We start from the raw sequence: 26,403 nt of genomic DNA, 5'->3' as shown, positions 1-26,403 counted from the left end.
TAAAAATAAACTATCAATAAATGCTTTTAACTTGGAGTGTTAATGCTTTGAACATCACTTCAAAAAAGTGAAGAGTACAATTTTTTTAATAAAAAAAATGAATTTTGATGTTATAACTTATACGTGATGCTTTTTTATGAATTTTTTTCACTTATTTGCGTAGAGTACTGATCTATACTAAATATGTGAGAGAGAGAAATAGATGAATACTAGATTGGCATAAATTCTACAAAAAGACACGTGAGATTCATATTTTAGGGAACCCCGCATTGGTGGGTGTTATAACACCCACCACCTCATCAAAAATCGTGGGGTCCACATGCCACATACACATTACATTAACACATTTATTCTCCCACATTCATTTTAACATTCACACTCATTATTTGTAGGCACCGCTGTCCACTTATTCATTTTACTCTTATTTTACATTAAATAAATTCAATTTCAAATTTTTTAAGAAATTTAAATTATTATTATTTTATATTAATAATACTTTGTTTTTATATATTGAGTACGTAAAATAATTTAATTTTATGAGTGTCATTTAATTAAAATTAAAAATTTATTATAAACCTAAAATAAAACGGTACAACATATAATAATAAATAACACTTGCATAAAAATATTAGAAAATAAATTAAACTTAAGAGAAGATGTAAAATACTAATTGATCGAAGAGTTACATTAACGAAAATGAAAATTACAATGAATGAAAATTATAACAAATGAAAATTACAAAAACAAAAACAACCGTTAGTTTTTTATTTAACATTATTTTTTAATTTATTTTAATTTCCGTTTTTTTTAAAAAAAATACAAATTTGAAATTTAAACTAATACATTAAATAAGGAAAATTCATCACGTGCGTGGGGCCCGCGTTCAGCGACGGGTTTTGAAAATCCATCGCAAATAGCGACGGTTTTTACCAAACCGTCGCTAAGTTTCGAATTTTTTTAAAAAAAAAAACTGTATGAACGCCCCACACCCTCTCTCAGTAGCAACAACTTCCACAAATAGCTAACATGGAAAATTAATCCAAAAGCCTACCTAGATTCAACCTTTTCACAATCCAAACGCAGTACACAATGACAAGCCATAAAATGTACAAATGATTGCCTTAACAATCGTAGTGTTAATATATCTGCATGTACCAATTCTTGTACTCTAGTATAAAGTAGACAAAAATCATCAGTGTTATGTTTATCGAACAAGTAAGCATGAATTGGTGATCTCAAACCTTCAAGGCTACAGCAGAATCAAGCTGAAAACGATTCAGCCTAACAGTTCCAAGAATATATTCTGGCAGTTCCGCCTCTTCTTTTGCCTGAGATAAAGAGAGACGAAATGTTCTTTACACGTAACATGCATGCTTTACGAGCTATCTCTCTTCATTAGTTAAACAGGAAGCTAAAGCAATGATTTAAGCTATAAGACATTCAGTGAGATAGCTCGTAAAATCATGGTTTGTTTAACTTTCATACAGCTAAAACAATGTTCACTCTTTTTTACTGAGAACCTGGACTAATTTGTCATCACATCACCACAAACACAGCAGATATGAAAGTGTTTAGTTTTCGCAAACACGTTCAGAATTATTGGAGTTCACATCTATTCGTAACAAGTGGACTTGCTAAGATTTATAAGGGGACATAAAGGTTTGTGTAGTTGCTAAAATACATGCCGCAGCCAAAGACAAGAATGCTCTAATTTAGTAATAACGTGTTAAAAAAAGACAAAATAAAAGATATGAATATCACATTACAACAAGCAAAAACACCGAAGAACATTAAATCACTCCTTTGTAGACAATAGGAAACCACAACGTTGATAAGGTTTGGCTGATAGAAAAGGTAAGCCACTGGAATGAGTTTTTGGTGAAAAGAGAATGAAATTTATACTTCGAAGTCGATCGGAAAGAGGAGTATATATATATATTCTATTTTATATTAAAAATAGGGAAAAAGTTTCCCCTTGTCGACAACTTAGATTGGCTAAAATCCAAAGCAATGTCGTCCAATAAGCAGATGAGAACCCATAGTTTTTCAGGAAAGATCTTACATGTGAATGCCTAAGGATTTTCAATTTTAATATGATTCTGCACATGTCGATGCTAAAACATCATTATATCGATTCAATTTTTCAGTAAAACAAAGTGAAAGTGGCAAAGGGAGGAAACAATACACCAACCTCTATGACTATCGCAAGATCAACAACAATGCTTGTGACATATCCAAGGACAAGGCCAATGACACTTCTTGCTACGGATGATGAGCCAATATCTACGTCAATCTGCAGGATGGGTAAAAATGTCAAAGGCCACCACATTCTATACTAGAAAAACTTTGAAGCTGATAAGTTGCAAATGCAGCAAAACAAAAAAGACACATGGGAGTGCAACCTAGTCCACTCATTGAGTAAGATAAAAGAATTATAAATAAGCAAAAATATTACAGTGCCACAAATATGTCGTTTTCCAGTCCACAAGGCTCATTCGAGAAGTCTCACTGAAAATTCTGACCAAAGAAATCCTGGTGATTCTAGTTGCCAACAATGATTTTGAATTCTTTTTATAGGTACCATAAAATTTGCTCAGCCTATTTGCCACATTAGTAGAAACATGGTATCAGCTATACCATTCTTGCAATCAAGTTTAAGAATTACTGTTCGATGTTTTGAGTAAATCTCAGGTCATGTCAGGCCAAGCCAAAAGCTCCACTGATTCGTTTCACAGGACTAACTAACCAGTCAAGCAGTATTAGCTCATCTCAAGCATTAGTGTCAACTAGTTCACCCATAAGGTTGTTAAATTCAAAACATTTCCAGAAAAATACAAACTGTAACAAAAATAGCAACCGATGAGGAAGAAACATACAAAGTGGGTAGCAATCGACCAATTCAATAAGCAGCGAACTACTTGCACTCATTCGCAGAGTAATGTGAAAAATGACACCCAAAATACTTAAGTTTAACTCAATCCGCTTAAAAGCAGCAATACTAGATGCAGATTTGTGAACAAAAGTCACCATACTTTAGCATGATGCTAGGAACAAAGTATGTTTTCTCACCTCCAGAAAATTATCTTGCCTAAGGTAATTGCATGTCACTGCCTTTCCCAAAAGGCAAGCTTTCGTTCCAACAGCACGCTTTACCATCCAGTATCCCTGTTACAAGAAATTTAGATAAATTATGAGAATGTCAGGCATGGCTCACAAAAGACACCAATTCCTGAGACAGGGAAATAGAGCTACCTCAATAATGCTAGGAATAAGCTTGAATCTTGCATCACGAAACATATCAGTGCCATCAACAAATTTACCCAACAAAGAACTTTTGTTTATGGGCCTGTCTGCAGCAAAATAAATAACCAGGCTGTAGTTCGGTCTTGCTGGAACCTGATAAAGTAAACCAGTGTAAAATATTCGATTTTAAAAAAAAGTTGCTACAAGTAATAAGAGGAAAAAATCTATAATATCATGGAGATTAAGCAGAAGAATTTTCCAGCTTCAATTAGCACTTCTGTGCACCTAAACCACATTATAAGGTTTCTTTACAACTTTTTTGCACAATAATATGCCCCCAGCACAAAATGAGCATTAGCGCAGTACTAGAAATCACAAGAGCTTTCCACTAGGACATAAAAATAAGTGTGTATGATAAAACAATGTTGTTAGTTCCCACAAACTTCAAGCATCAAACTTATTTGCAAGCAAAAGAGTTTCTGAAGTAACTTACAGAGATGCACAATAAAAAGGAGTTGATATTATAATATGAGACTGAGACAACTAATAGCAAAAATATATAGACTGTAAACATTATCTTCACAGTACTTTCAAGAAAAATAAAAAACAACAGATATCAACACACCTCAAGATTAATGACAAGAATGAATGGAAGCTTTTTCCCAGCTTCACTCTGCAATTGAGACAAAGAAAGAAGGAATTTTTACTTGAATTTCGTATCACAATCTTAGTGAAAAATTTTATCAGTGAAATAAAAACAATTCTCGAGCTAGCAAATTCTTTGTTGAAGCAGATACTAACTATTCAACATTGATCTATCATAAGAGAGAATGCAAGCAACAGAAAAGAAAAACAAATAATGCATCGAAAAACTAATTGGAGATGCATGAGTACATACTACATAGTTGTGCAACATCATACAAGATACCGAGAATCAAAATTCTACCATGTCAAGAGCTTCATAAAAGCCTCAAGAGCTATATGAAATGATTATCATCAGAAGGGACAATCAAGTTGCGATGGCAAAAAAGGAGAGCAAATTAATTTAATTCCATTTTCATTAACTGCAATTTTATACATAATGACAGAAAACGATGTGAAAATACATCACGGAACATAGACATACATCCATGCATCCTATAATGGCATTGCAATTAAAGAAAATGCATCATTAACTCATGCACGGGGCTTCATGAACTGAGTATCTCATTCAACCAAGAATTAAAGGGCAACTGCAGGAAGATAGAAGAGGAATTTGAAGCCATACAGAACTTTTGTTGTAATCCGGATGACCAAGCCACTGAGATACAAATTAGTAAAGCAATGCTGTCTGAAAACTTTTTTGACAATGCAACGGATTTAACCTTACTTTATCGATTAATCAAATTTACGTCCAACCAGTATCTTCACTCTGAAATCATGTACTACCAAAATAATTATTACAAGCATTATAGAAAAATGATGTTGCTAACATGCTATTTAGACCATGGAAAGATAAGCAACTACTTTAAAAAGCATTTCATTTCAAAAGTCAATTTGAGAAAAGCACAACATCGGTCAGCAATGTGAAACTTCAAACTGTAACAGCTCAATAGCTCTCAGTTACAAGTGTTGAGAGAATCAGTATGGACTAGAACGGGAAAATCAGTTCATATAGGTTTTCCAAATAATATGAAATGATGCAATCTAAATGTGTTAAATCACCTGAACAATGCTTTTAGGATGCAAAGCAACATTGGTGACACAGTCTTCCACTTTAAACCAGTCAACTGCAATGAGCGTAAGAAGAGGTTCGCCACCTTTTACCTGGATCAGGAAGCACAATTTTGAAGATGTTAGATGGTTGTGGTTAATGTATGAGAGAAAATATATAAATATAAAAGAACCAAAAAAAAAAATTGGCATCCTTGTGGAACAGTTCATCGTACATAGATGGGTCTACTTTGTAAATGGACTATATGTACTCCAGCTTCATATTGGGAACTTAACATTAAAGATTAAAAAGTATGAATGGTAACCGTAGCAGACGGATAAGCAATCAGGGAAAGATGGCCTTGTACACTGTCGCAAGAAAACAAAAATCAGTAACTAAATAATTCTAAACTAATCCTAGATGCCTACAGATATCCAGAATATAGACCAGAAAAACTGAAAATCTAATTAACTACCAGAAAGCTAGATTATTACTCTTCGTAATAACTAATAAATAACAACTCTAAGAAAGGACTTTAACCAGCTGGATGTATTCCTTCGTACAAACAAAAAATTTATGTTCATTAGTGGACATAATTTTTTTATTGATTTCCATGTCTATAAATCTAACTTGAGATATAAAAGTATCCTCATTATCTAAAAGAAATTCATGTTCAACGCATGCACGCATACAATCATTGAATTGACTGCTGAAGTCTATCACAGTTTGCATTTGAATTCAGATTTGAGCTTTTCCCAGTAAATATTTTTCATGTTATGATTTTAAATTGACACATTTTATTGATACATAATCAGGAACTCTTATCAGAATGCTAAAAAAATAAGATATAACACCTAAAGAGAAATCATCTTCTCTTTTCAGCTTCAAGGGACGGTGATTGGCGCATAGCTCGTAAAATAGTCCTTTCAATATCCACATATTATACTGCAGGTGATGCACAAGGTATTCAGTATCTTTTTCTGGATATTTGTCAATTTCAGTATTATATTTCTTTTTTCCAGAACTCAATGTTTCTGATTTTTTTTGTGAATTACTAAGTTAAGTCGAACTTGTCACCTTAATCAGAGTGTTTCCTAGCTATTTACATGAGACTTAGGTTTAAAGAGGTTTATAATTATGAAACAGCTATGATAAATTTAATCAATCAAAGAACAATAAACTATTTGAAGTATAGCAATTTTAATTGTGAGAATTCATCAACTTTCTTCAATAGATATCCTTGGAAGCCATTAAAGAGATTCTATGATTAAAGAATCGGTCATCCTAAATCTCACCATATACAGGAACCTTCCGAATTTAACCCTCGATGCCAAGTGTATCATGCAAAAAAATTAGGTTGGAAGGGGAAATTCGATTTAACATCACCATAATTACAAAGAAATGGAACATAAATTTCCAGAGAAACATTGCATATAAAATAATGAATAGACCTTTATGCTATCTTTCAAGTATGTCTTCCCTCTTATCATGAATCCAGAACCATCTGGAGAAGACCAGCAATTCTTATCAGCTTCATCATTTGCTCTACTCATGGACCCTTGAAACTGTCTTGAATCGGGGTTGATGGGAGGTACATTTGAGTTCAACTGATTACTTGAGTCCGTGTCTGTGTAAATCATTAGAGAAATGCTTGAAGAATACTAATAAATGAAAAAAAAATATTTATTGTTAGAGGGAAAAAAATATCAGGAAAAAAATTTATTCAACAATAGAGCAATTGGATAAAAATACCTGAAACCTTCTTTAGTGCCAAACTTGCTATAGCCCATGAAACATTCTTCAGCTTAATTTTTTTGCCCTGGCGAAAATGGCAAAAGTTTAAAAAAACATGCAGTCCTTTAAAGTAGATGATACGGTATTCTCAAAACCAACCAAGGAATATAACCTTATTAACTCCTATTTCATCGTCGCTATCATCATCTGATGAAGAATCAGTGGCAATTGCATCATAAAACTCATCTGCTGTTTCTGCATCCTCAAATTCACTGAAGGACCCAGAATGATCGGATACAGTTGTATGAACTACCGTCATAGATGACTCTGATGTAAGTATTGGATTTGCTGCGACATATTCCTTCAGACCTGCAGTAAAGCATTAGCAGAGCAGAAGAAGAGAATCCAGATAGATGAAGGTAAGGCATTGCGAAGAAGAGTTGAATAACTTAGGGGGATAAAAGGAATTGACGGCAACTAATGGACTTCTACCTGAAGCTTTAAGTTTTATATTACAGGTTTCAAAAGAAGAAATAAGGATCATTTACTATACCAGCTCATTCAATTAATTAAGAAACACAATGGTTACATTTCTCAAATTTGGACAATAATGAGAGAAGAAATCATGGAGGCAATTATATTTGAACTTCAACCTAACTATATTACATATAAAAAAGTAAGACATATAATATTTACGAGAAAACCCAGTTTTATACGGATGTGGTAACAGTCTGAACAATAGAAAATTAGAAACCAGTCAGAAAAGCAGACAGGAATCAGAAAATGATTGGAAGGGACTCCTCTCAGTAATGTTTCACAACATTATGTGTAAATCCAGATAAAAAAAATATTACCAACCTGCCACTTGACTCAGCAATGCATAAGGAACAGTCTTTTCAAACTTCTGGCAGTGATTATTCCTCCATTTAAGCCAGCCTTTGGGGTTTATCTCCAGTGTTTGTGTCACAAGACATTTAACAGTTTTTGACGACGAAGATGTGCTTAAATTACTAATTTCCCATGTGGAAGCTACATAGTAAAGCAAATCGAAAGGTAACTACCAGGCATTGGCATTGCTGCTAACTTGAAAAATTAATGAGTATCGAGCTACCTGATATACATTATTTAAAGGGCAATAGAAAACGAAAAACCTTGAGCTACACATGAAAGTGCTGACAAAGCACCCATAAAATACAAAGTCACGTTAGAAGGAATTACAGTTTGGATCTCACGCAGAACTGCTAATATAAGGACAGTAAATCTGGGAATTGATACAAGATAACTTTCACCTTACCTTAATATCATTTGACCCGTGGGAAAACTATATAACCAACAGATTGAAAATCTATTTGCGTTGAGAATTCAGAGAAACATAGTATTTGACAGTCAGCTAGCTTAATACATGATTCAACCTCAAGTAGGCATTGGTGGCCGGATAGAACAGCTTCTTCTTAAGTTAAAAGTAGTGCATGCAACAAGGCTAATGGAGATGGATCAATTTGAAATTTCAAGCAGTCTCCAATTATGCGATTACCATACAAAGTCCAAGCAGGCAGCTACCTGCTAGTCTCATGCCAATGCTTCAGAATATTTGATAAACCAGACGGAAAATCAAAAAGAGAGGCAATGCCCAATCATGTTATCTGTATTGACTTCCAAAAGTAAGAAACAAAAATATGAAAGTAGGGCATCACATCTCATGTGGCACATATACCAGCAGTTACCAATGACTTAACTTCAATTGCTTCAGGAAAAATTTAAGCAAAAAAAATAAAGCATAGATGAAATGAGTCTCCAGTTCCATCTACTTAAGTCTGATACGGAAAATGATTATCTAATATTGAAAATTCACGTTGCTTATATTGAATCATCTTACGGTTAATTGTTGTGCGTTCGTATCCAGATCTTGATGGCCGCTTCTTATGTACAGAGGGAAACTGCAGGATTGCTGCACAAATATATGAACACAAACTGTCAATCACAAAATAGTTAGACTTTTAGGAAACATTAGTAGATTTAAACTGCATCTAGTACTCAAATCCAGGAACAACAGCCATTTGCAAATAAAAAATTGATATTATTCCAGATTAATAACACAAAAACATCTATTCTCCATCTTCAGCAAGCCAAATGTATTATAAAATTAAACTAATATAAAACATCCTCAACAAAGTATTTGTATGGAAAGAATCATGGATAACAAATTTGTAGAATGGCTCTCAACACTCGAAATAGACTCGAGAAAGATGATATTGCTGCAAGTAGAGTTGGGAGACATTGATCAACTATTTTGACAGTACATCTTAGGTAAGTATTGTGAACGATGAACTGATGAAATCACTAGTTTATATAAGTTTCTAAATCTTTTAACAATTTTCAACAACAGAAAATGAATGTGTATGGGTATTGAAGGGTGATGATTAAGCATCAATTAAAGCTAACTGAATGTAAGCATGGAGAAGCCACGATTAGCAAATGCTTACTGTATGTTCCATCTTGTCCACGAAACCATTGCCTTGAAAAGACAAAATCCTTTTTTGACTTCCACCTGCATCATAGAAAAGATGATCAATGATATGGAAAGAAAATAACAGCAAAAAAACATAACTTTCTCTTCATGAAATGGATTGAAATAATAAACAAAGAGATAAGAATGCAATTTTACATGATAAAACTTTAAAAAAACCCACAAAATCAAACAGGGGAGAAAAGGCTATAGCCTTTGAATTAGTTTCAAATTAGCAGCATAATGTGGTAATATAATCATTGATTAAGTTCTCTCTTGCATCAGTTACCTTCTAACGTGAAGCCAAGAGGTAGAAAGTTATGCGATAAATAAAAATGTTGGGATTCTTCTATGAAAGTTGTGCAAAATAAACATACCGAGCTAGATAACGCGGATCAAATGTGCAATAAATAAAAATGTTGGGATTCTTCTATGAAAGTTGTGCAAAATAAACATACCGAGTTAGATAACGCGGATCAAATGTCCCATACACAACATCATAGTGTCCATTTATGGAATCAACCAACTCCAAGTCACCTATTAATGTATCCCACCTGTAAAAGATCCATTAACTATTTTTAAGTGGAAAAGGCAAAATCCTAATTCATTAATCAGGCCAACTCACTCATATCTCGTGTGTCGCTCAGTACTCAATACAACTTCAAAAACGGTATCCGCACTGGCATCTACAACACCAACAGCTTTGACAATAATGCCTTTGCCACTCTTCAAAAGAAGCAACAAATTTGATGAAATTATTATGCCAAAATCCACAGTAGAATTTAACATGAAAAGAGATGCATTGTCGTCTCCGTTCCAAAATAAACCACAAGTAGAATGACGTGATAACAGAAGTTAGGAATATGCACAAGATGACAATTAAGGTGACATTTTGACCAACTGTCTACCTTTGAGTGGGCCACATCTTCAAATATTCTCACACCTGAAACCCGAAGAATGTCGAGAACATAAGTTAGGCACAGTTCTCTAAGTAGGATACAATTCTTAGACCTACCAAATAATATCTCAAAACAAGAATCTTTGTTCATGTCCACAATTGATCAAATCCTCTTTGCTTCCTTTTCTCAAATAAGGCATTCCTCCATTTTTATACAATTCTTAGATATACCAAATAATATCTCAAAGCAAGAATCTTTGTTCAATTCCACAATTGATCAAATCCTCTTTGCTTCCTATTCTTAATTAAGGCCATTCCTCCATTTCAATAATTTTCATGAATTTTTTTCGCAATACTATCAGAAATCCGTAGAGACATTAGTACTTGTGTCAGGCTAAAATTTCAACGCATCTAAAAACTAAGAACCCCACTTTTAAACTGAGTGTCTGACTTCCAAATGCAGCTGATTATCAATTTCAGACATCCAGATTTGTTTAAGCAAAGGTTAAGAAGCCCCTATATCCATGTCTTCAACCTATGTATTTCAATTTTATCTACAGGACAACTTCGAAGAGGAAAAAAAAGATAAACAAAATGTGCAGGCATGGAGCTCAAGTAAACTGCAAACAGCATAGAAGCACTTAATAAGAAAACCTTTTCGAATTAAATTGCCAGATATTGTGAAGTAATTTAACACCATATTTCCAAGTTTTATAAATAAAACTGCAGATCTCTCCTACAACAGATAGCAGTTCAATTTTCAGTAACTAGAGATTTCAGTTTTAAGATGCATTATGCTGGCCTCTGCAATCTACAATAAGTTATATATGTGTCATCCTAATTAAAATAAATGAGATGCTATAAATTTTCTCTCAAGCTGTCTGTTCAACTAGCCTCTAGTTTATTTCATTCATTAGCCGGTTCCCTTCATCAAACCAACACCTTATAACCCAACAGGAACCAACAAGTTTGTAATCCTAGGGAAAAGATTGGCAACAGTTTCATGAACCCCCTACCTACGTTCATTTGAATCCAATTTAGTGAATGTTCTATGTTCAACACTGATTGGCCTTTGTCAAATCAGAGAACACACATTTACATGTTCAAGGATGTGTAAACTTGTGTACATGTGTATGCATGTGTGTCAACATTGTCCTACCCACTCAAACAAATGTTACAGAAGAAAAGCTCCTTCATACTTTAATTTTATTTTGGTTTTTAAATTCAGAAAGATAATGCCAGCGCACTATCTTAGATTAAATATTAAACACAAGTTTACCATTAATTGTACGGACACATTTCCATTCATAAGCTTCAACCACGTCCCCACCATCGGCATCAAAATATGCATCCAATCTACCACCAGAACCTAAGTCTGAGGTTTTGCGCAAAAGCATTTCAGGCCCTGTTTACAGCGCAGTAAAAGTAAGCACGAAATAATATTTGATATTTCTAATCATAGAACAGCAACTAAATTCGCCAAAAATAAATCACAGAAAAAGATATGTTGGCCTACTCCAACCATAGAACAATTCCATGATAACAAACAGAGCAAAAATAGGTAAGCATGAAAAATGCTTCACTCACTCGAGATATTTTGGCACTTATATAATCACTACATTGAAGAATAAGAGTTATGATTTAAAATAAAAAGGTAATCCCATGATTTAAAACAAAGGCAAATGGGCAATTGTTATGAAACTTCTTCATTGAAACATTAAAGACGAGGTAAAAGCTAATCGAAAGACAAGACCTTTGATCTAGAATATTTATTCTCATTTAACCAGCTGATAACAGGAAACAAGAGCAATTACTTTCACACATGTTAATGCACACAAGCCCCATGGGGATGATGTTTAAAAAACTAAAAGCAATGCCGACATTTTGACAAGGAGAACATCTCTCTAACAATCGTTTAAATATATCAATACAAGCTTATAAGGTCCTACAAATGCCATACCCATAACCCAATTAAGGCCACTAAGAAGAATGCCAACCACATAATGCTGCCTCACCTTGGCCAATCCTTATTAGCTTCTTCAAACCATGCGCATAACGCCTGACTCTAGGGCGACGTTGCTCCAGGTTAATCCTTCCAAAAAGAAAGCAATATTACATTTTGTGCGAGTAACTCATATAGCTCAAATTGTAAGTGTAAGCCTAAAAGACAAACCATACAAGTAAATACCAGATCACAATGGCATTTTTGCATCTAGAACTACGTGTCCAACATGCATACTACACATGATCATTCAGAATTAATATTATTCTAAGATAAAAAAAGCAAAGCAGTTTGAACATTTTTAAGTGGTTGATTTCTTCTCAAAATTTCGACCTTGATGTTGTCGTGAAGGAGCAGAAACAAATTAATGTATAATCACATGGGAAGTTTATTATTCCTCAGGATTGATCTGGTGAAGTACTTCATGATGACAAAAAGAAGACTTTATGAGTTCTAAAAAGGAGTGAGTGAACATACTCATCCTCCATGTTTAGCTTGTTTCTCACGCTTCTGTCTCTTGAAAGCTCATACTCTACCTTCAGTACAACATATAGTGAGATGTGTGAGCAGATAATTATCCGAAATTTCAAAATCAATTTTATAGTGTGATGCCTTTGTTATAGGGAAACTTATACAGAGAGTATCTTATACTTATAATGGACCTAATTTCTCAATTAGAAAAAAAAAAAAAAAAACTGGTATCCATATTACATTGTAAATCAAACAAATTAATGAAAAATGCATAGACGTGTTGAATGTCTCTATGCCAACATCAACTGCAATATGCAAATCGGGGTATAAAAATCTTTAGAAAAACATAAAACACACAATTTATAAAACAATTTCCTAATGTTTTCCAACACGTCTCTCAGAATGTCGACAACATCCTCCAAGGCTTAAAAAAAAGGCATAAATATAACAGTCTAATATTACAAGAATATGAGAGAGTGAAACAAAGTCCGCGTCATAATAATGAAAAATACTAATCTAACAATTTCATGCACAATAAAAGTGTCTGAAAAGCATAGCACTACCTGTTGCTTAGCCAGATCAAATGCTTCCATCCAATTCCGGGCATCACCAGCAGTAGCACAAGCAATCTTGCAGCAGTCATTTTTATTCAATGTGAGCAACCTAAACTATAAGAGTACTACAATTTAAAAGTAACTGGCAGTAACATCACGATAGCACCCTGAGCAAAAGCCCAAATACGTACAATAAGGCTTTACACACTTTAAGGAATAAGCAACTTCATAAACTAAACACAAAGTTTTACGGAAATCTTGTTCATTAGATTATCTTCAAGATACAATCATTTAGCTTGGCAATCTCCGCAAGTACGCAAGAACAGGATGAAGATTTCGCATTATGAAATATGAAGGAAATGAGGTCCTATTAATACATGCTGATTCTCACAGTTGAGTCAATAGGACCATTTGCTCCTGACAAATTAACTTCAATCTAAAACCCATGTTATGTAAGTTCGAGACCCATAAAATGGAAAACAATTTAGAACTGATGTCTGACAAAGTTATTATAAAAAATATGTACTGTTAATAAGGCTGATAGGTTAGTTTCTCATTGCTGAAAAATTATAGATAAATATTCAGAACTTGAGAGAAAGTGGAGCAGAATAATGCAAATGCAGATAATTATGATAGCGACTACAGCATCAATGATGATCGTCTTCCTCATATATTCCAAATCACTTTCTTTAATGTCTCAAATGTAATCAAACTATCACTTACTTCTCCCTTTTTGCTTTCATCAAACCGATTGTAGAACCTTAGCACATAAAGATCCTACAAAATAAACCAAATATCAACAGGGCAATTAGGTATATTTATATAACGCATTATCTATACTTCAAGTACGAAAAAAGATAAGAAAGGGAATAAAACAGAACAAAAAGAGAACAAATGAATCCATCAAAATACTCGTAAGAGTTGAATAGCGCTTACACCATGGTTAACCTTCCGGCGTCCTGACTCCTCCATCATAAGTGTATTCCCAATGACACCCCTGTGAATGGGCTTCTGGAATATGCAGTCATAGAACAGAACGCATTGCAGATATTAGATTTATTATTACAACTCTACATATTATATAAAAGTTCTCTAAATATTCAGTACCATGAGGTACAAACCTCACCAAAATCAACATGGTATATCATATATCTTAAGGACCAAATATGTACATATGCATGAAACTAGCACATTTGTGAGATAGAGCTGCGACTGCCAATATGAGATGAATGGATGATGTACAGAGATGTTTCGATCATACTATGCCAGTAGCACTACACTTAAGAAACTTAGGACAGCCATCGTGGTTCGACTTTAGCGAAAACATTAACAAGAGTATATTGGACAAGTGTGTCTATAGACCCTCGTACCACTGATTCCTCAAACATCTCAATATTTGAACCATCAATGGAATGAGATGCACATAGCCTTGATTCATTCCTCGTCGAACAAACCATAATCAAAAACTAACAACGCGTTGTCGAGTAAAATTCTCCAGTGTAGAAGCAGATTATTATTTTTTTTAAAAAAAATCAAACTTTATTTGCAATCATATTTAAAACTACAAGTTTCTCATCCAAAATGCTTTAAATTATCCCCAACACAGTCCGTCTCCGCGTCTGGGCTAAACCAAAGCTAAAAAAATAAATAAAACGATAACCGCACACAAGCTAGAGAAAAATCCTAGAAAAAAGAAAAAGAGAAAGGGAAAGAACACATACGACGCCGGGATTCTCATGGGGGTCGCGTTTGTACATCTCCACATACTTGCCGCGGATGAACAAGAAACGGAAATGGCAATACTCATGCCCAATTGAATTGACCCCCAGATGATAAACCCACCCGGAATACTCAAACCTCTCGCCATTGTCGCTGTAGCTCCTGCTGCTGGTGCTGTGCTTATCATTCTGTTTGGAAGAACCATTGTTTTTCCGCAATCTCTCCTCGGAGCCAGACTCCGAGCCCATACTCGCTGGTGATCCTGCCTCACTGCCCACCTTTCTCGTTATCGGTGCCGAAGCCATACGCGAGCGCCTAAACGTGAAAGATGATAGCCGGTAGAATAGGATTGTATATAAATGGGAATGTTGGATGCAGAGGTGGTACGAATGCAGTCAAAGCAGAAAAAACCAAAACAAAGAAAGTCGACTAAACAAGGAATTCGTGTGCATGTGGCGTCACTTTGGGATTGTGTGTGCTCTGCGTGTACACGTAGACGGTTTTAAGCTAATAAAAATATACAAATAAAGCTCCTTGTGTAAAAGATTACTATATTTATATTACACGCGTGTCATATTTTATTTATTTTTATCAATTACTCTATGTATCTAACAGATTATATAGTTTGCAAGTTGGTCAAACTATTTGCTTTCCGCAAATCATGTCGGACGTGTGGAGCGAAAAAATATTATCGAAAGAATTGAACTCATGATCATTTGATTTCATATTTATTGACTTTAATGAACTCGAATATAAATATATACATATCCGCAAATCATGCCGGATGTGTGGAGCGAAAAAATATTATCAAGAAAATTGAACTCATAATCATTTGATTTCATATTTGTTTACTTTAATGAACTCATATACATATACATATATATATGTGTGTGTGTGTGTGTGTGAGAGGGTCATCTTCTTTTATTTGACATTTTTATAGTATGGAACTTTTGAAGTGTGAAGAGAAGATTTCATTAGGTGTTAAAAAGGTCATTGGCTAATAATAATAAATCTTATTCTATTACAATGTATTATGGTCCTACTGCAGGCTGGAATAGAGTATTTAAAACTTAGTATTTTTGTTTGTTTGTTTATTTTTAAGAAAATATTAAAAATGTAAACAGTTATTTTATTTCAATAGACTACGTTTGGTTGGAAATTAAAATTATGAAATTTTTAAGAGAAAAATGATAAAAAGAATGATTGAAGTAGAAATATAATATATAATGATAAAATAATATTATGTTTTGTATGATTGTTAAGAATGAGATAATTAAGAATTTTTTGATGAATTGACAAAATTGTCCTTCTACTTTTGTGGCGGCGGTGGTCGACCGGCGGGTGGAAGGGGTGGTCGGCAGCGGAGACGGCGGTGGGTGGTGATCGGCCGACGGTGTGATTGCCGGCGGCGGGGATGGTCGGCCGACGGTCTGTGGAGAAAAGTGGTGGTGAGTTTGGATTTAGAAGAATGGTAAATTGGAAAAATAAAATATATTAAGTTTGAGATAAATAATCGTAGGGGGTGATGAGTGATTATTTCATCACAGTTAATATAACATATTCATTCATAGGAGGGACTGACTTGGTCAAATAAAAATCCTACCAAATATGAGATTAGGTGGGTTCAAAAATCATAAACCCATCTTATCCCTCCAACCAAATATTACCCAGGCTACGTTTGGTTGGAGGATAAAATTATGAAATGATTAAAAGAATAATTGAAATAGAAATATAATATATAATAATAAAATAATATTATGTTTGGTATGATCGTTAAGAATGAGATAATTAAGAATCTTTTGATTAATTGATAAAATTGCCCTTCCACTTTTGCAGCGGCCGTCGGCGGTGTGATTGCCGGCGGCGGGGCGGTCGACCGGCCGACCGAAGGCAACGGCGGTTGGCGGTCGGCTGCCGGCGGGAGGAGGGGTGGTCGGCAGCGAAGGCGGTGGTGGGTGGTGGTCGGCCGGCGGTGTGATTTCCGGTGGCGGGGCGGTCGGTCAACAGGCGGCCGGCGGGGAGGAGGGGTGGTCGGCAGCGGAGGCGGCGACGGTGGTCGGCCGGCAGCGGGGATGGTCGGCCGTCAGTCGGTGGAGAGAAGTGATGGTGAGTTTGAATTTAGGAGAATGGTAAAATTGGAAAAATAGGATGTATTAAGAGTGAGATAAATAATCCTAGACGGTGATGAGTAATTATTTTATCATAATTAATATAATCTAATCATTCATATTAGGGATTGATTTGGTTAAATAAAAATCCTATCAAACATGAGATTAGGTAGGTTAAAAAATCATAACCCACCTTATCCCTCCCATCAAACATTGTCCAAGTGCCAAGTGTATCCGTTCGAACAAATAATAAACAGGATTATTTTTTAAAATTAGAAATTTAGCCTCGAAGATTTAATTATCGGTTTGTTTGTTTATTGTTATTAATGACCTTCTTTTTCATAGAAAACCGTGATTTTATAAATGAAGCACTTTTTATTATATCGATCGATATGATTTCGAGCACATTCATTTACGATATCAAATTTTAGTTTTAATATAATATCTTTGTATATTTTTGTAATTTTGATATTTTTTTTCAAAATGACGTGACATCAATATGATTTTCACGTATAATACGCAATGTCACGTGAATGCTATCGATAAAAAATAAATAAAATCACCATAAAGTGAAAAATAAATCATTAAAACTCAATTTTACAATAAAGTGTGACATTTATAATTTTTTTTGGTCGTGTCGTGTGATAACTTCTTCATATAATTGATTGCACCATTAATATGAGTAATTTTTCCACACGTATTACAATATTGATCTAATTAATCCAACATTCAACTTCTATACCGTATTAATTAAACTATGATTAGATATAGAAAAATAGAATTATTGTTCCTTCCAAAATAAATTTATCATAATTTGATTGATGATATATTATAATTATAAAGATTTAATAATAATATGGAACCTTGCTTATTCTGAAAAATTATAGATGATTAGCTTCATGTATGACCAAACAACGTCAACCCATTGATCCTCTTCAGTCTTCCCTGACGACAACGCAGCTCCTCTCCGCCATGGACTCCGCTCCGGCGAAGACTATCCCGACACCCGCATATGCAGAAACAGTAGATGAAATCACCAGAATCTACAAAACCCTCCCGCCGAGACCCTCAATCGAAGTGGTTGAGGCTGCCATCTCTGTAGTCCAGACAGTAGAAACAGAGAAGACTCTTCAATTGGAGGACATTTCCATGCAATCTCCACCAGAGGACGTGCCCCCTGAACTCTTCTCTGTGCTGCAAGAAGTTCGGAAATCCATGGTTCTGTTTCGATGCCTCGAGCAGCAGAAGGAGGCGGCGCACTTGATCGAGCAAGACAAGATTTTTCAGGTGTTTGATGAACTCATTCAGAAGGTTTCCGCGCTGGTTTCTGGGGATGAACATGTGGAGAAAGAATATGATTCGGGTTCTGTTGACGATGAATTCGAAGAAAGTGTTGTGATGACTGCGAAAACTTGCGATGAAGTTGACTCGAAGAGTGTGGTTAATGATTTCAAAGGTTCTTTGTCAAGAATTTCTAAAACAGATGCAATTGTTCCATCTTCAGGTTTTTATTAGATAATTCTTGTTTCCTTATTATGTTTTAGCAACTCTAGCGTATGATTTGCAGTTTTAATAACAAAAGGAGAAAGAAAGATTTGAGAACTGTTTATAGGTTGTTAGCTGTGAGAAGCAGGTGGCAGGTCAAATTTCGTGTGCAATTTCATATAGAATGTAAATTTCTTTCCTGATAAAACATAGAGATTCTGAGCTCACCATTTTGAATATACGAAGAATGCAAATCTTGGTTTTGGATTTTGTTAATCATAGCCTTTGGAGGATGAGTTTGTTTCGGGTATTTTTGTATTACTGGCTGGGTTGCTGAAGCAGATAGTCTGTAGTTCACTGAGATTTGTCATAGCAACATCCTTTTTTTCGGAAATCTGATGTCATGTAAAGTTCTCTATTAAATCTTGATCTAGCTGTTTGTTTATATTCACGGCTCGAGTACAGCTTATCTAGGGAAGAAAGGAAATTTTGTTATTCAAGTATTTGTTTCATTCAAATGTGTAGCATAGTAAAGATATGGTCATAAATGATTTTCGGTGTTAAATGTGTTTCATCTAATTTTCCAGGGAAAGAAGAGGCAGAGGCTGAAAAATTGGATCTGCTGGAGTTGGCTGCAGTAATCGAGAATTCTGCTAGAAAGAAAGCAAATATTTTAGATCTTCGGGGCAAATTGGTAGATAAGGTCGAATGGCTTCCTCTGTCTCTTGGAAAGTTATCAACACTGACAGAGCTATATTTATCTGAAAACCGTATCATGGCTCTTCCGACATCCATAGCTGATCTCAGAGCCTTGATGAAGCTTGACGTCCGAGGCAACCAACTTATAAACCTGCCCTCTTCTTTTGGTGAGATGCGTAATTTGACCGATTTGGGTCTCTCTTCAAATATGTTAAAGTCACTTCCGGAGACTTTCGGGAACTTGACCAATCTGATTAATCTTGATCTAAGTTCAAACCGCTTCTCAACCTTACCAAATATACTTGGGAATCTAACTTCTTTAAAGAGATTGAATGTGCGAACAAATGATCTTGAAGAACTTCCTCACACGATTGGATTTTGCACTTCACTAGTTGAACTGAGATTGGATTTCAATAATCTCAAAGCTTTCCCAGAGGGAACCGGACAGCTTGAACGGTTAGAGATCCTGACTTTTCACTATAACGGGGTCAAAAGATTACCATCTACCATTGGGAATCTTTCATACTTGAGAGAACTCGACGCTAGCTTCAATGAACTTGAGAGCATACCCGAAACACTTTGTTTTGGTGCAAGGTTGGAGAAACTGAATGTGGGGAAGAATTTTGCTGACCTAAGAATGTTGCCAGAATCACTTGGAGAGCTTGAGACGCTAGAAGAGCTCGACATAAGTGACAATCAAATCAAAATCTTGCCTGATTCCTTTAGATTTCTGTCAAAGCTAACAAAATTTCGAGCTGATCAAACTCCACTGGAAGTGCCACCGATGCATATAACGAAAATGGGCGCGCAGGTATGCCACTTATGTATCACGGTAGTGATTCGGCCTGTCGGCTGTTTCTGCAAACACTAACCTTTTGTATTGTTAATTTTTCAGGCTGCTGTACAGTATATAGCTGATTTTGTTGCTGAGAGGGATGCGTTGGCAAAACAACCTAAGAAGAAAAGATGTTTCTGTTCTTATCTATGCCCACTCCTCTGCTTTGGTGTTGGAAGGTGATAAAGTTTCATTAAGAATAAGGATCTCGTACATATTTGTCTCCCTAATATGGGATTTGACGATCCTTTAAGAATATTATCTTGATAAATATTTAAGAATCATCCCTTGTGTATGTATATACATTTGATTACTCAAGAAAAAATGTTGTTCTACTGGTGTGCTTGTACAGGAGAGAGCAGAATAAATAGTGGGCATTCATTCCCATTCAATTCACTTGAGCTTTGTGAACAAAGATATACAGAATATTGTTGTTTAATCATAAATATTTCGTTTATTCGAATTCTTTATTAGCGAATTTTTCATATTTATCATTTATTTGCGATCAGATTTATTGGTTTGATAAACGAGAGGGACATGATGTAAAAAAATGACCAAAAAAAGACTTCGATTTTATTTGTCTAAAAAGCCGATGAAATATAGTCTCCAACACCTTTCATATTTAACCGATAGTATGAATTTCATTTTTTTAAAGCCACCATGTCTCTTAAACAAGTTTTTTATATGTTTAAAACACGGATCACAGGAATACTAACTTGTGGAAAACCTAAGGGATTTTGCATAAAAAACACTTGATATATCATATATCATACTATACCATAAAATTTCAAATACTGAGGTGCTTCATTTTATTTCAATTTAATTAGTGTCATATTTCAACAAATGATTCAGTACGCTTACCTTTAAATGCATTAGTATTTGTCACCTATGACACAATCCTTTTCCAAAACCAATGTTTTTTCCACAAGAAAATCATCTCTTCTATGGGAACACCCTTAGTCTCAGGTAAGAAAAAGTACACAAAGATGGTCATAATCGTAATCCAGCCTGCGAAGAAGAGGAATATCCCGAACTTGAAGGTACACAACAGGGAAAGGAAGGACTGGCCAATTATGAATGTGAAGAAAAGGTTTACTGCTACCGTTATGCTTTGTCCCGCTGATCGTATCTCTAATGGGAATATTTCGCTCGGCACAGTCCAGCCAAGGGGGCCCCATGACCATCCGAATGCTGTCACAAACAGGCAGATTACTACCACCACTAGTATTGAGTAGCTCTTGGAAAGTTCCTTGTCGCTGCCGAATTTGAGTCCAAGTATTACAGCAACTATCACCTGATTTTGCAATATAAGACATGATCAGGTATCTTCAAGTAAAAACTCAGAACACCAAGGCTATCTACGAGTGTATCGAATTGTGTGAGATTTATATTGTTTAGCTTTAGACATAGCAGGAGCAGCTGGTAGTCGTCCTCCCGACTGACAATATTAAAATTTCACACATAAATATTAGAAAATACAACCCAAACCCTCCCATAAATCTATAGCATTTATTTTCCACTCCAAATTGAATATTTTTAATCCGACCCTTGCAAGTATGGTGAATCAAGACTAAATGATATTCAATGTCAACTTAACTATGGAAATGTCTTTAAAGAGACTATGCAGTCCATTGAAAATCTTGTCTTTCGTAATTGATTTATAGACCGATGGAATTCAACAAGCATCAGTTTTTCTCATACCTGACATACAACCATTTGTATTCCTCCGCTTATCAGCAAAGCTCTACGACCCCATTTATCAACCGTTGCAATAGAGATAAAAGTTGATGAAGCAAGAACAGCTCCCGTCAAAGCTGAAGAGTAAAGTGATGCATTCCCTCCAAATCCTATACTCTGAAACAGGACTGGTGCATAGAAAAGAATGGAGTTTATGCCCGTGAGTATCTGGAAAGTTGGCATAAAAATCGCCATCACTAACTGTGGTCGGTTTCTCTTCTCGAGTATATTTCTAAATGGATGCTCGATGGAATTAGCAAGTTCACTCGCGTCAATTATGTCTTCCAGCTCGGCATGCACATCACTGGTGCCTCTGATCTTTTCAAGAACTTTTTTTCCTTTCTCTTGGAACCCTCTCTCGATTAGGCTGTTTGGCGTTTCGGGCAGCAGGATTCCTCCAATTGTCATCAAGATAGCCGGTGCTGCAGCAAGCCCCAAGGAGAGCCTCCATCCCCAAGGACGAAGCTTTTTTGTTCCAAAATTTATCATATTTGCTGTGAAAATTCCTAGAGTTGTAGCCAACTGGAACATCATATTAAGGCCACCTCGCAAATGGGTTGGTGCCATCTCTGACAAATACAGCGGCACTGCCTTCAACAGCAAGGAGAATCAGTGAAGGGAGTTGAAGTTATACTAAATCTTGTTCTGCCAATGAAGTAAGCAAGAACCACCATTCTTATAATATGGTAGGTTCGGGCGGGCAGTAACAGTTCCTTTAACACTAAAAAGGGAAACTAATTCGATGGCAACTTATATTTGAAAATGTATAGTTCGCATCTATGTTTTTGAATTGTTTGAATATTAGATATGAAATGCTTTACGAAAACTCTTTTCATGCAAATGGGTAAAGTAGTGTACTGTGTATAACATGCCAAAACACATCAAGTTTACCTGGTTGCCAAATCCAATACCAAACCCAAGCATGAGTCGGCCTAAAATGAGCATGACAAGATTTACTGCTGAAGCATCAAGTGCAGCTCCTATCATGAAACTTATACCACCACATGTTATACTTCCTCGACGGCCATATCTCCTCGTGATCGGAGATGCAACCAATGACGATACCAAACCAGCAAGATAAAGTGATGACGTAAATGCTGCAAGCTTTTGGTTATTGTACTTGCAGTAATTGTTCTCATGAGCATGCTTCTTGTTTCTGTACACTACAGGGAAGAATTTCTCAAGAAATCCATCCATGGATGTGACTCCTCCTGATTAAAAACACAGAAAGAATCACTAATTCTGATTCTCCGTACATCTTATTATAATTCATATTTATCATATATTTCGGCACTCGAGTTCATTTTATTCATTTCTCTTACTAAAATAAAAAATGGCCCACAGATAGATTCCTCTGTATCTCTATCCTCGCCACTTAGATTTCTATCAAATTAAGAATCGCCCATTTAATATAAAACAAAACCCAGAAATTTTCAAAATATTGGGCATATATTTGGGGGAAAAAATCTTTACAATAACACGCACCCAGCCGAAACAGTACCTGAAATCCCAATATCATAGCCGAAGAGTGATCCGCCAACGGCGGCAACAACACAAGCAATGATCACATAACCAGTGACCCTTCCTTTATATTCCTCGGCCCTCTCCTTCGGTACCCCGGCCGCCCCAATCGTCCCGCCCGGCATTGCTGCAGCTGACCTTCGAATCGAATCCTTAGATGCTCTTCGCCTAAAAGAAGCACGTATTTCTATTTATTTATACAATCTTTAACCGATCCACATACCACAGCTAATAGTCAACTTGAAGAATAATTAAAAGATCGAGAAAATTTGTTTTTTTATCATCATTTGACTTGTAACTGAGTAATGGCAATTTGTTTCATTTCACATAGAGACTGAAATACCCTTTAGCTAAAAATACCGTTTTGTGATATATAATAACAATTCTTTGACTTCAATAGAGACTGAAGTACCCTTTAGCTATTATAGTTTACCGTTTTGTGAGCCAAAAGAGGGTATTAAGGATAGTGCAGAAAATCTTGGCGAGCTGCTTATGGGAGATAGGATTAAGAATTCTCCGTATAAATATAAGATGTACACGAATCAGACTGAGATTTTTCTGTGCCAAACTAAGCCTTTGTCATCAGAGGAATCAAAACTTCTGAAAAAGAGGATTGATGAGGTGTATCAGGTCAATGTGATTCTTGATAACTTGCCTGCTATTCGGTATGTACAGAAGGATGGAATTACATTGAGGTGGACTGGTTACCTTGTTGGTGCTAAGTCGCAGGATGGCTACTTTTTGTTTAATCACTTGAAATTTACAGTCCTTGTACATAGATACGAGGAGCCCAATGTGGCTCGTGTTATGGGTACTGGGATGCGGCTGAGTTAATACCGACAAATGGAAACTCGGGTTCCGAAGCATCTGGGTACATGGTTGTTGGTTTTGAGGTGGAGCCTTGCAGTTTCAAGCACAATGCTGACTCCCTGAAGAAGTTGGACGCGTATGACAAGTACCCGGCATCAATTAAATGTGATGGGAATTGGGAACACACCTGCCATAGCTATTACGGAGAATGAGCCACTGGTTTTTACATATGAGGTGTCATTTGTAGAGGGACATCAAGTGCCCATCAAGATGGGATTCGTTTTTGAAAATGGAGGGAGCGAAAGTTCATTGGTTCTCGATTCTGAACTCGCTCATGGTAGTCACTTTCCTGGCTGAAATTGTTCTTGTAATATTTTAGAGGACTGTTAGGCGAGATCTTACTCGGTATGAGGAACTCGACAAGGAAGCTCAAGCTCAGATGAACGAGGAGTTGTCTGGATGGAAACTCATCGTGGGTGATGTTTTTCGTGTGCCTACTAATCCGTCCCTTTTGTGCGTGATGATTGGAGACGGAGTTTAGATTACTGGAATGGCTGTTGTGACGATCTTGTTTGCTGCCCTTGGATTTATGTCCCCAGCATCCCGTGGCACGCTGATAACTGATATGCTGTATTTCTACATGATTCTTGGAATTGCGGCCGGATATATCGCTGTTCGGATGTGGACAACCATCTTCAATGGAAATAAAAAGGGATGGATTTCAGTCTCATGGAAGGTTGCTTGTTTCTTCCTCGGTATATCCTTTCTCATTCTTACAACTTTGAATTTCCTATTGTGGGGTAGTCACAGCACTGGAGCAATTCCATTTTCATTATTTGTCATACTTATTTTGCTGTGGTTCTGTATCTCGGTTCCGCTTACCCTCGTGGGTGGTTACTATGGTGCAAAGGCACCTCATTTTGAATATCCTGTTCGAACTAACCAAATTCCCCGCGAAATCCCTCCTCGGAAGTACCCATCTTGGCTTTTGGTTCTTGGGGCTGGTACCCTTCCTTTTGGAACACTTTTCATCGAGCTTTTCTTCATCATGTCAAACATCTGGATGGGTTGCGTGTACTATGTTTTTGGATTTCTCCTCATAGTTCTTATGCTTTTGGTGGTAGTCTGTGCTGAGATATCCCTTGTTCTTACTTACATGCATCTTTGTGTGGAAGATTGGAAATGGTGGTGGAAATCTTTCTTTGCTTCCGGTTATGTCGCGATATACATTTTCTTGTACTCTATCAACTACCTGATATTCGATCTTGAGAGTTTGAACGGTCCCGTCTCAGCTACCCTTTACCTGGGTTATTCACTCTTCATGGTCCTAGCCATTATGCTCGCAACTGGCACGATTGGCCTTCTTTCATCATTCTGGTTCGTGCATTACCTGTTTTCTTCAGTGAAGCTGGACTAAACTCATCTTCGGCCGTATACAGTTGTTCGAATCTGATGCACAGATGCTTTACAAAATTTTGTTCCTATTGCCTTTTTTTTGCTGTATTTGCTAGCTAGTTTACTGAAATTTGCATTGGTGGCTAGATTTTTATTTCATATATGAGGCAAAATGTGACCTCTTTGTCCGATGTTTGTTTTATTGATTTGTACAATGCGGCTTTCAGTATCAGTCGTTCGTTCCCCATTCCTTGGATCTTCAAGTCGAGATTTCAGCTTCACCTGCAATCCCTTTTTTTCGAGTTTTTCTAATCGAAAACTTACTATACAAGCTCGAATGTACACGTCGAGCGACTCGAGTTTGAATCATATTTTTGTATTTATTTGTTTTTTTTTCCAATATTATTTTATTTTATTTAATTATTTTCATGCATTGAATTCTTTCATGTACCATAGTTTCCAATAATTGCTTTTTAGAGAGACTTAAAAATCACGGCGATGCTTCGTTTTCCATAAATTTGGTGACCGGAAGCTTTTCAATCTCAGGTTTGAAAAACTTGATAACTTGTGAAATGTGTTTTTTAAAGCTCACAATTTATCGAACTTAATTGAGTATTTAACTTAAATTGATTGATATTAGGTTGGACTTGAATATTGGCATACAAGTTTCTGTCGAGTTGCTGAAATAACATTACTCTTAATCTTAACTAAGTGGTATTTGTATTACTTACGATATCAAATATATTCATTATTATAATTACATAAATATTATATTACATAACCAATCATATAATAGACGATGAACCTATTTTTTGAGATCACAACGTGATTTTTTATAAAGAAAAATGTACTCAATAAATTACAAAAATATTTTATCTTCGTTTAATTTTAAAAAAACCATTTCATTAAATGATTAATTTAGTTTATTTAAATATATAACAATTCAATAAAAATATTTATTTACATTTTTAAAATTTTAAATAAATAAATTAC

At 35.6% G+C, this 26,403-nt stretch overlaps 3 protein-coding genes and 1 pseudogene across 3 annotated transcripts; 2 read left to right on the top strand and 2 right to left on the bottom strand.

Moving 5' to 3' along the window:
* Nucleotides 1-1,116: 1,116 nt before the first annotated feature.
* LOC142546183 (protein ENHANCED DISEASE RESISTANCE 2-like) lies at nt 1,117-15,217 on the bottom strand. The gene is made up of 22 exons (XM_075653753.1): nt 14,823-15,217; nt 14,038-14,112; nt 13,825-13,878; nt 13,111-13,176; nt 12,554-12,612; nt 12,090-12,166; nt 11,354-11,479; nt 10,085-10,119; nt 9,802-9,902; nt 9,635-9,730; nt 9,154-9,218; nt 8,547-8,618; nt 7,529-7,699; nt 6,843-7,039; nt 6,689-6,755; nt 6,388-6,563; nt 4,948-5,049; nt 3,869-3,916; nt 3,253-3,396; nt 3,070-3,165; nt 2,192-2,293; nt 1,117-1,328 (listed from the first exon to the last, which is right to left on the bottom strand). Exons 1-22 carry the CDS (start codon nt 15,123-15,125, stop codon nt 1,236-1,238), a joined length of 2,325 nt encoding a protein of 774 aa, XP_075509868.1. The 5' UTR covers nt 15,126-15,217; the 3' UTR covers nt 1,117-1,235.
* A 2,473-nt stretch (nt 15,218-17,690) lies between these two features.
* LOC142546181 (uncharacterized) lies at nt 17,691-20,404 on the top strand. Its single transcript, XM_075653751.1, has 3 exons — nt 17,691-18,432; nt 19,001-19,923; nt 20,008-20,404. Exons 1-3 carry the CDS (start codon nt 17,832-17,834, stop codon nt 20,128-20,130), a joined length of 1,647 nt encoding a protein of 548 aa, XP_075509866.1. The 5' UTR covers nt 17,691-17,831; the 3' UTR covers nt 20,131-20,404.
* A 334-nt stretch (nt 20,405-20,738) lies between these two features.
* LOC142546182 (sugar carrier protein A-like) lies at nt 20,739-23,572 on the bottom strand. The gene is made up of 4 exons (XM_075653752.1): nt 23,186-23,572; nt 22,576-22,895; nt 21,649-22,275; nt 20,739-21,241 (listed from the first exon to the last, which is right to left on the bottom strand). Exons 1-4 carry the CDS (start codon nt 23,328-23,330, stop codon nt 20,834-20,836), a joined length of 1,500 nt encoding a protein of 499 aa, XP_075509867.1. The 5' UTR covers nt 23,331-23,572; the 3' UTR covers nt 20,739-20,833.
* Nucleotides 23,569-25,657, top strand: LOC142547854 (transmembrane 9 superfamily member 11-like; annotated as a pseudogene).
* Nucleotides 25,658-26,403: the final 746 nt, after the last annotated feature.

Source organism: Primulina tabacum, chromosome 5 (genome assembly GCF_025594145.1).
Source record: "Primulina tabacum isolate GXHZ01 chromosome 5, ASM2559414v2, whole genome shotgun sequence".
Taxonomy (NCBI): Eukaryota; Viridiplantae; Streptophyta; class Magnoliopsida; order Lamiales; family Gesneriaceae; genus Primulina; species Primulina tabacum.
Note: the sequence above shows the minus strand (reverse complement) of the source record. Positions and strands in the feature narration are given on the sequence as shown.

What these genes read in the sequence shown, in the direction of transcription:
- LOC142546183 (XM_075653753.1), bottom strand. Translation starts at nt 15,125, where the DNA reads ATGGCTTCGGCACCGATAACGAGAAAGGTGGGCAGTGAGGCAGGATCA. An exon ending in CGAACGCACAACAATTAACC is followed by an intron (nt 7,700 to 8,546) that starts GTAAGATGATTC and finishes TTTACTATGTAG; the next exon opens with CTTCCACATGGGAAATTAGT. An exon ending in ACTTGAAAGATAGCATAAAG is followed by an intron (nt 5,050 to 6,387) that starts GTCTATTCATTA and finishes TTCCTGATCCAG; the next exon opens with GTAAAAGGTGGCGAACCTCT.
- LOC142546181 (XM_075653751.1), top strand. Translation starts at nt 17,832, where the DNA reads ATGACCAAACAACGTCAACCCATTGATCCTCTTCAGTCTTCCCTGACG. An exon ending in TGCAATTGTTCCATCTTCAG is followed by an intron (nt 18,433 to 19,000) that starts GTTTTTATTAGA and finishes CTAATTTTCCAG; the next exon opens with GGAAAGAAGAGGCAGAGGCT. An exon ending in TAACGAAAATGGGCGCGCAG is followed by an intron (nt 19,924 to 20,007) that starts GTATGCCACTTA and finishes TTAATTTTTCAG; the next exon opens with GCTGCTGTACAGTATATAGC.
- LOC142546182 (XM_075653752.1), bottom strand. Translation starts at nt 23,330, where the DNA reads ATGCCGGGCGGGACGATTGGGGCGGCCGGGGTACCGAAGGAGAGGGCC. An exon ending in CTATGATATTGGGATTTCAG is followed by an intron (nt 22,896 to 23,185) that starts GTACTGTTTCGG and finishes GTTTTTAATCAG; the next exon opens with GAGGAGTCACATCCATGGAT. An exon ending in TACAAATGGTTGTATGTCAG is followed by an intron (nt 21,242 to 21,648) that starts GTATGAGAAAAA and finishes TTGCAAAATCAG; the next exon opens with GTGATAGTTGCTGTAATACT.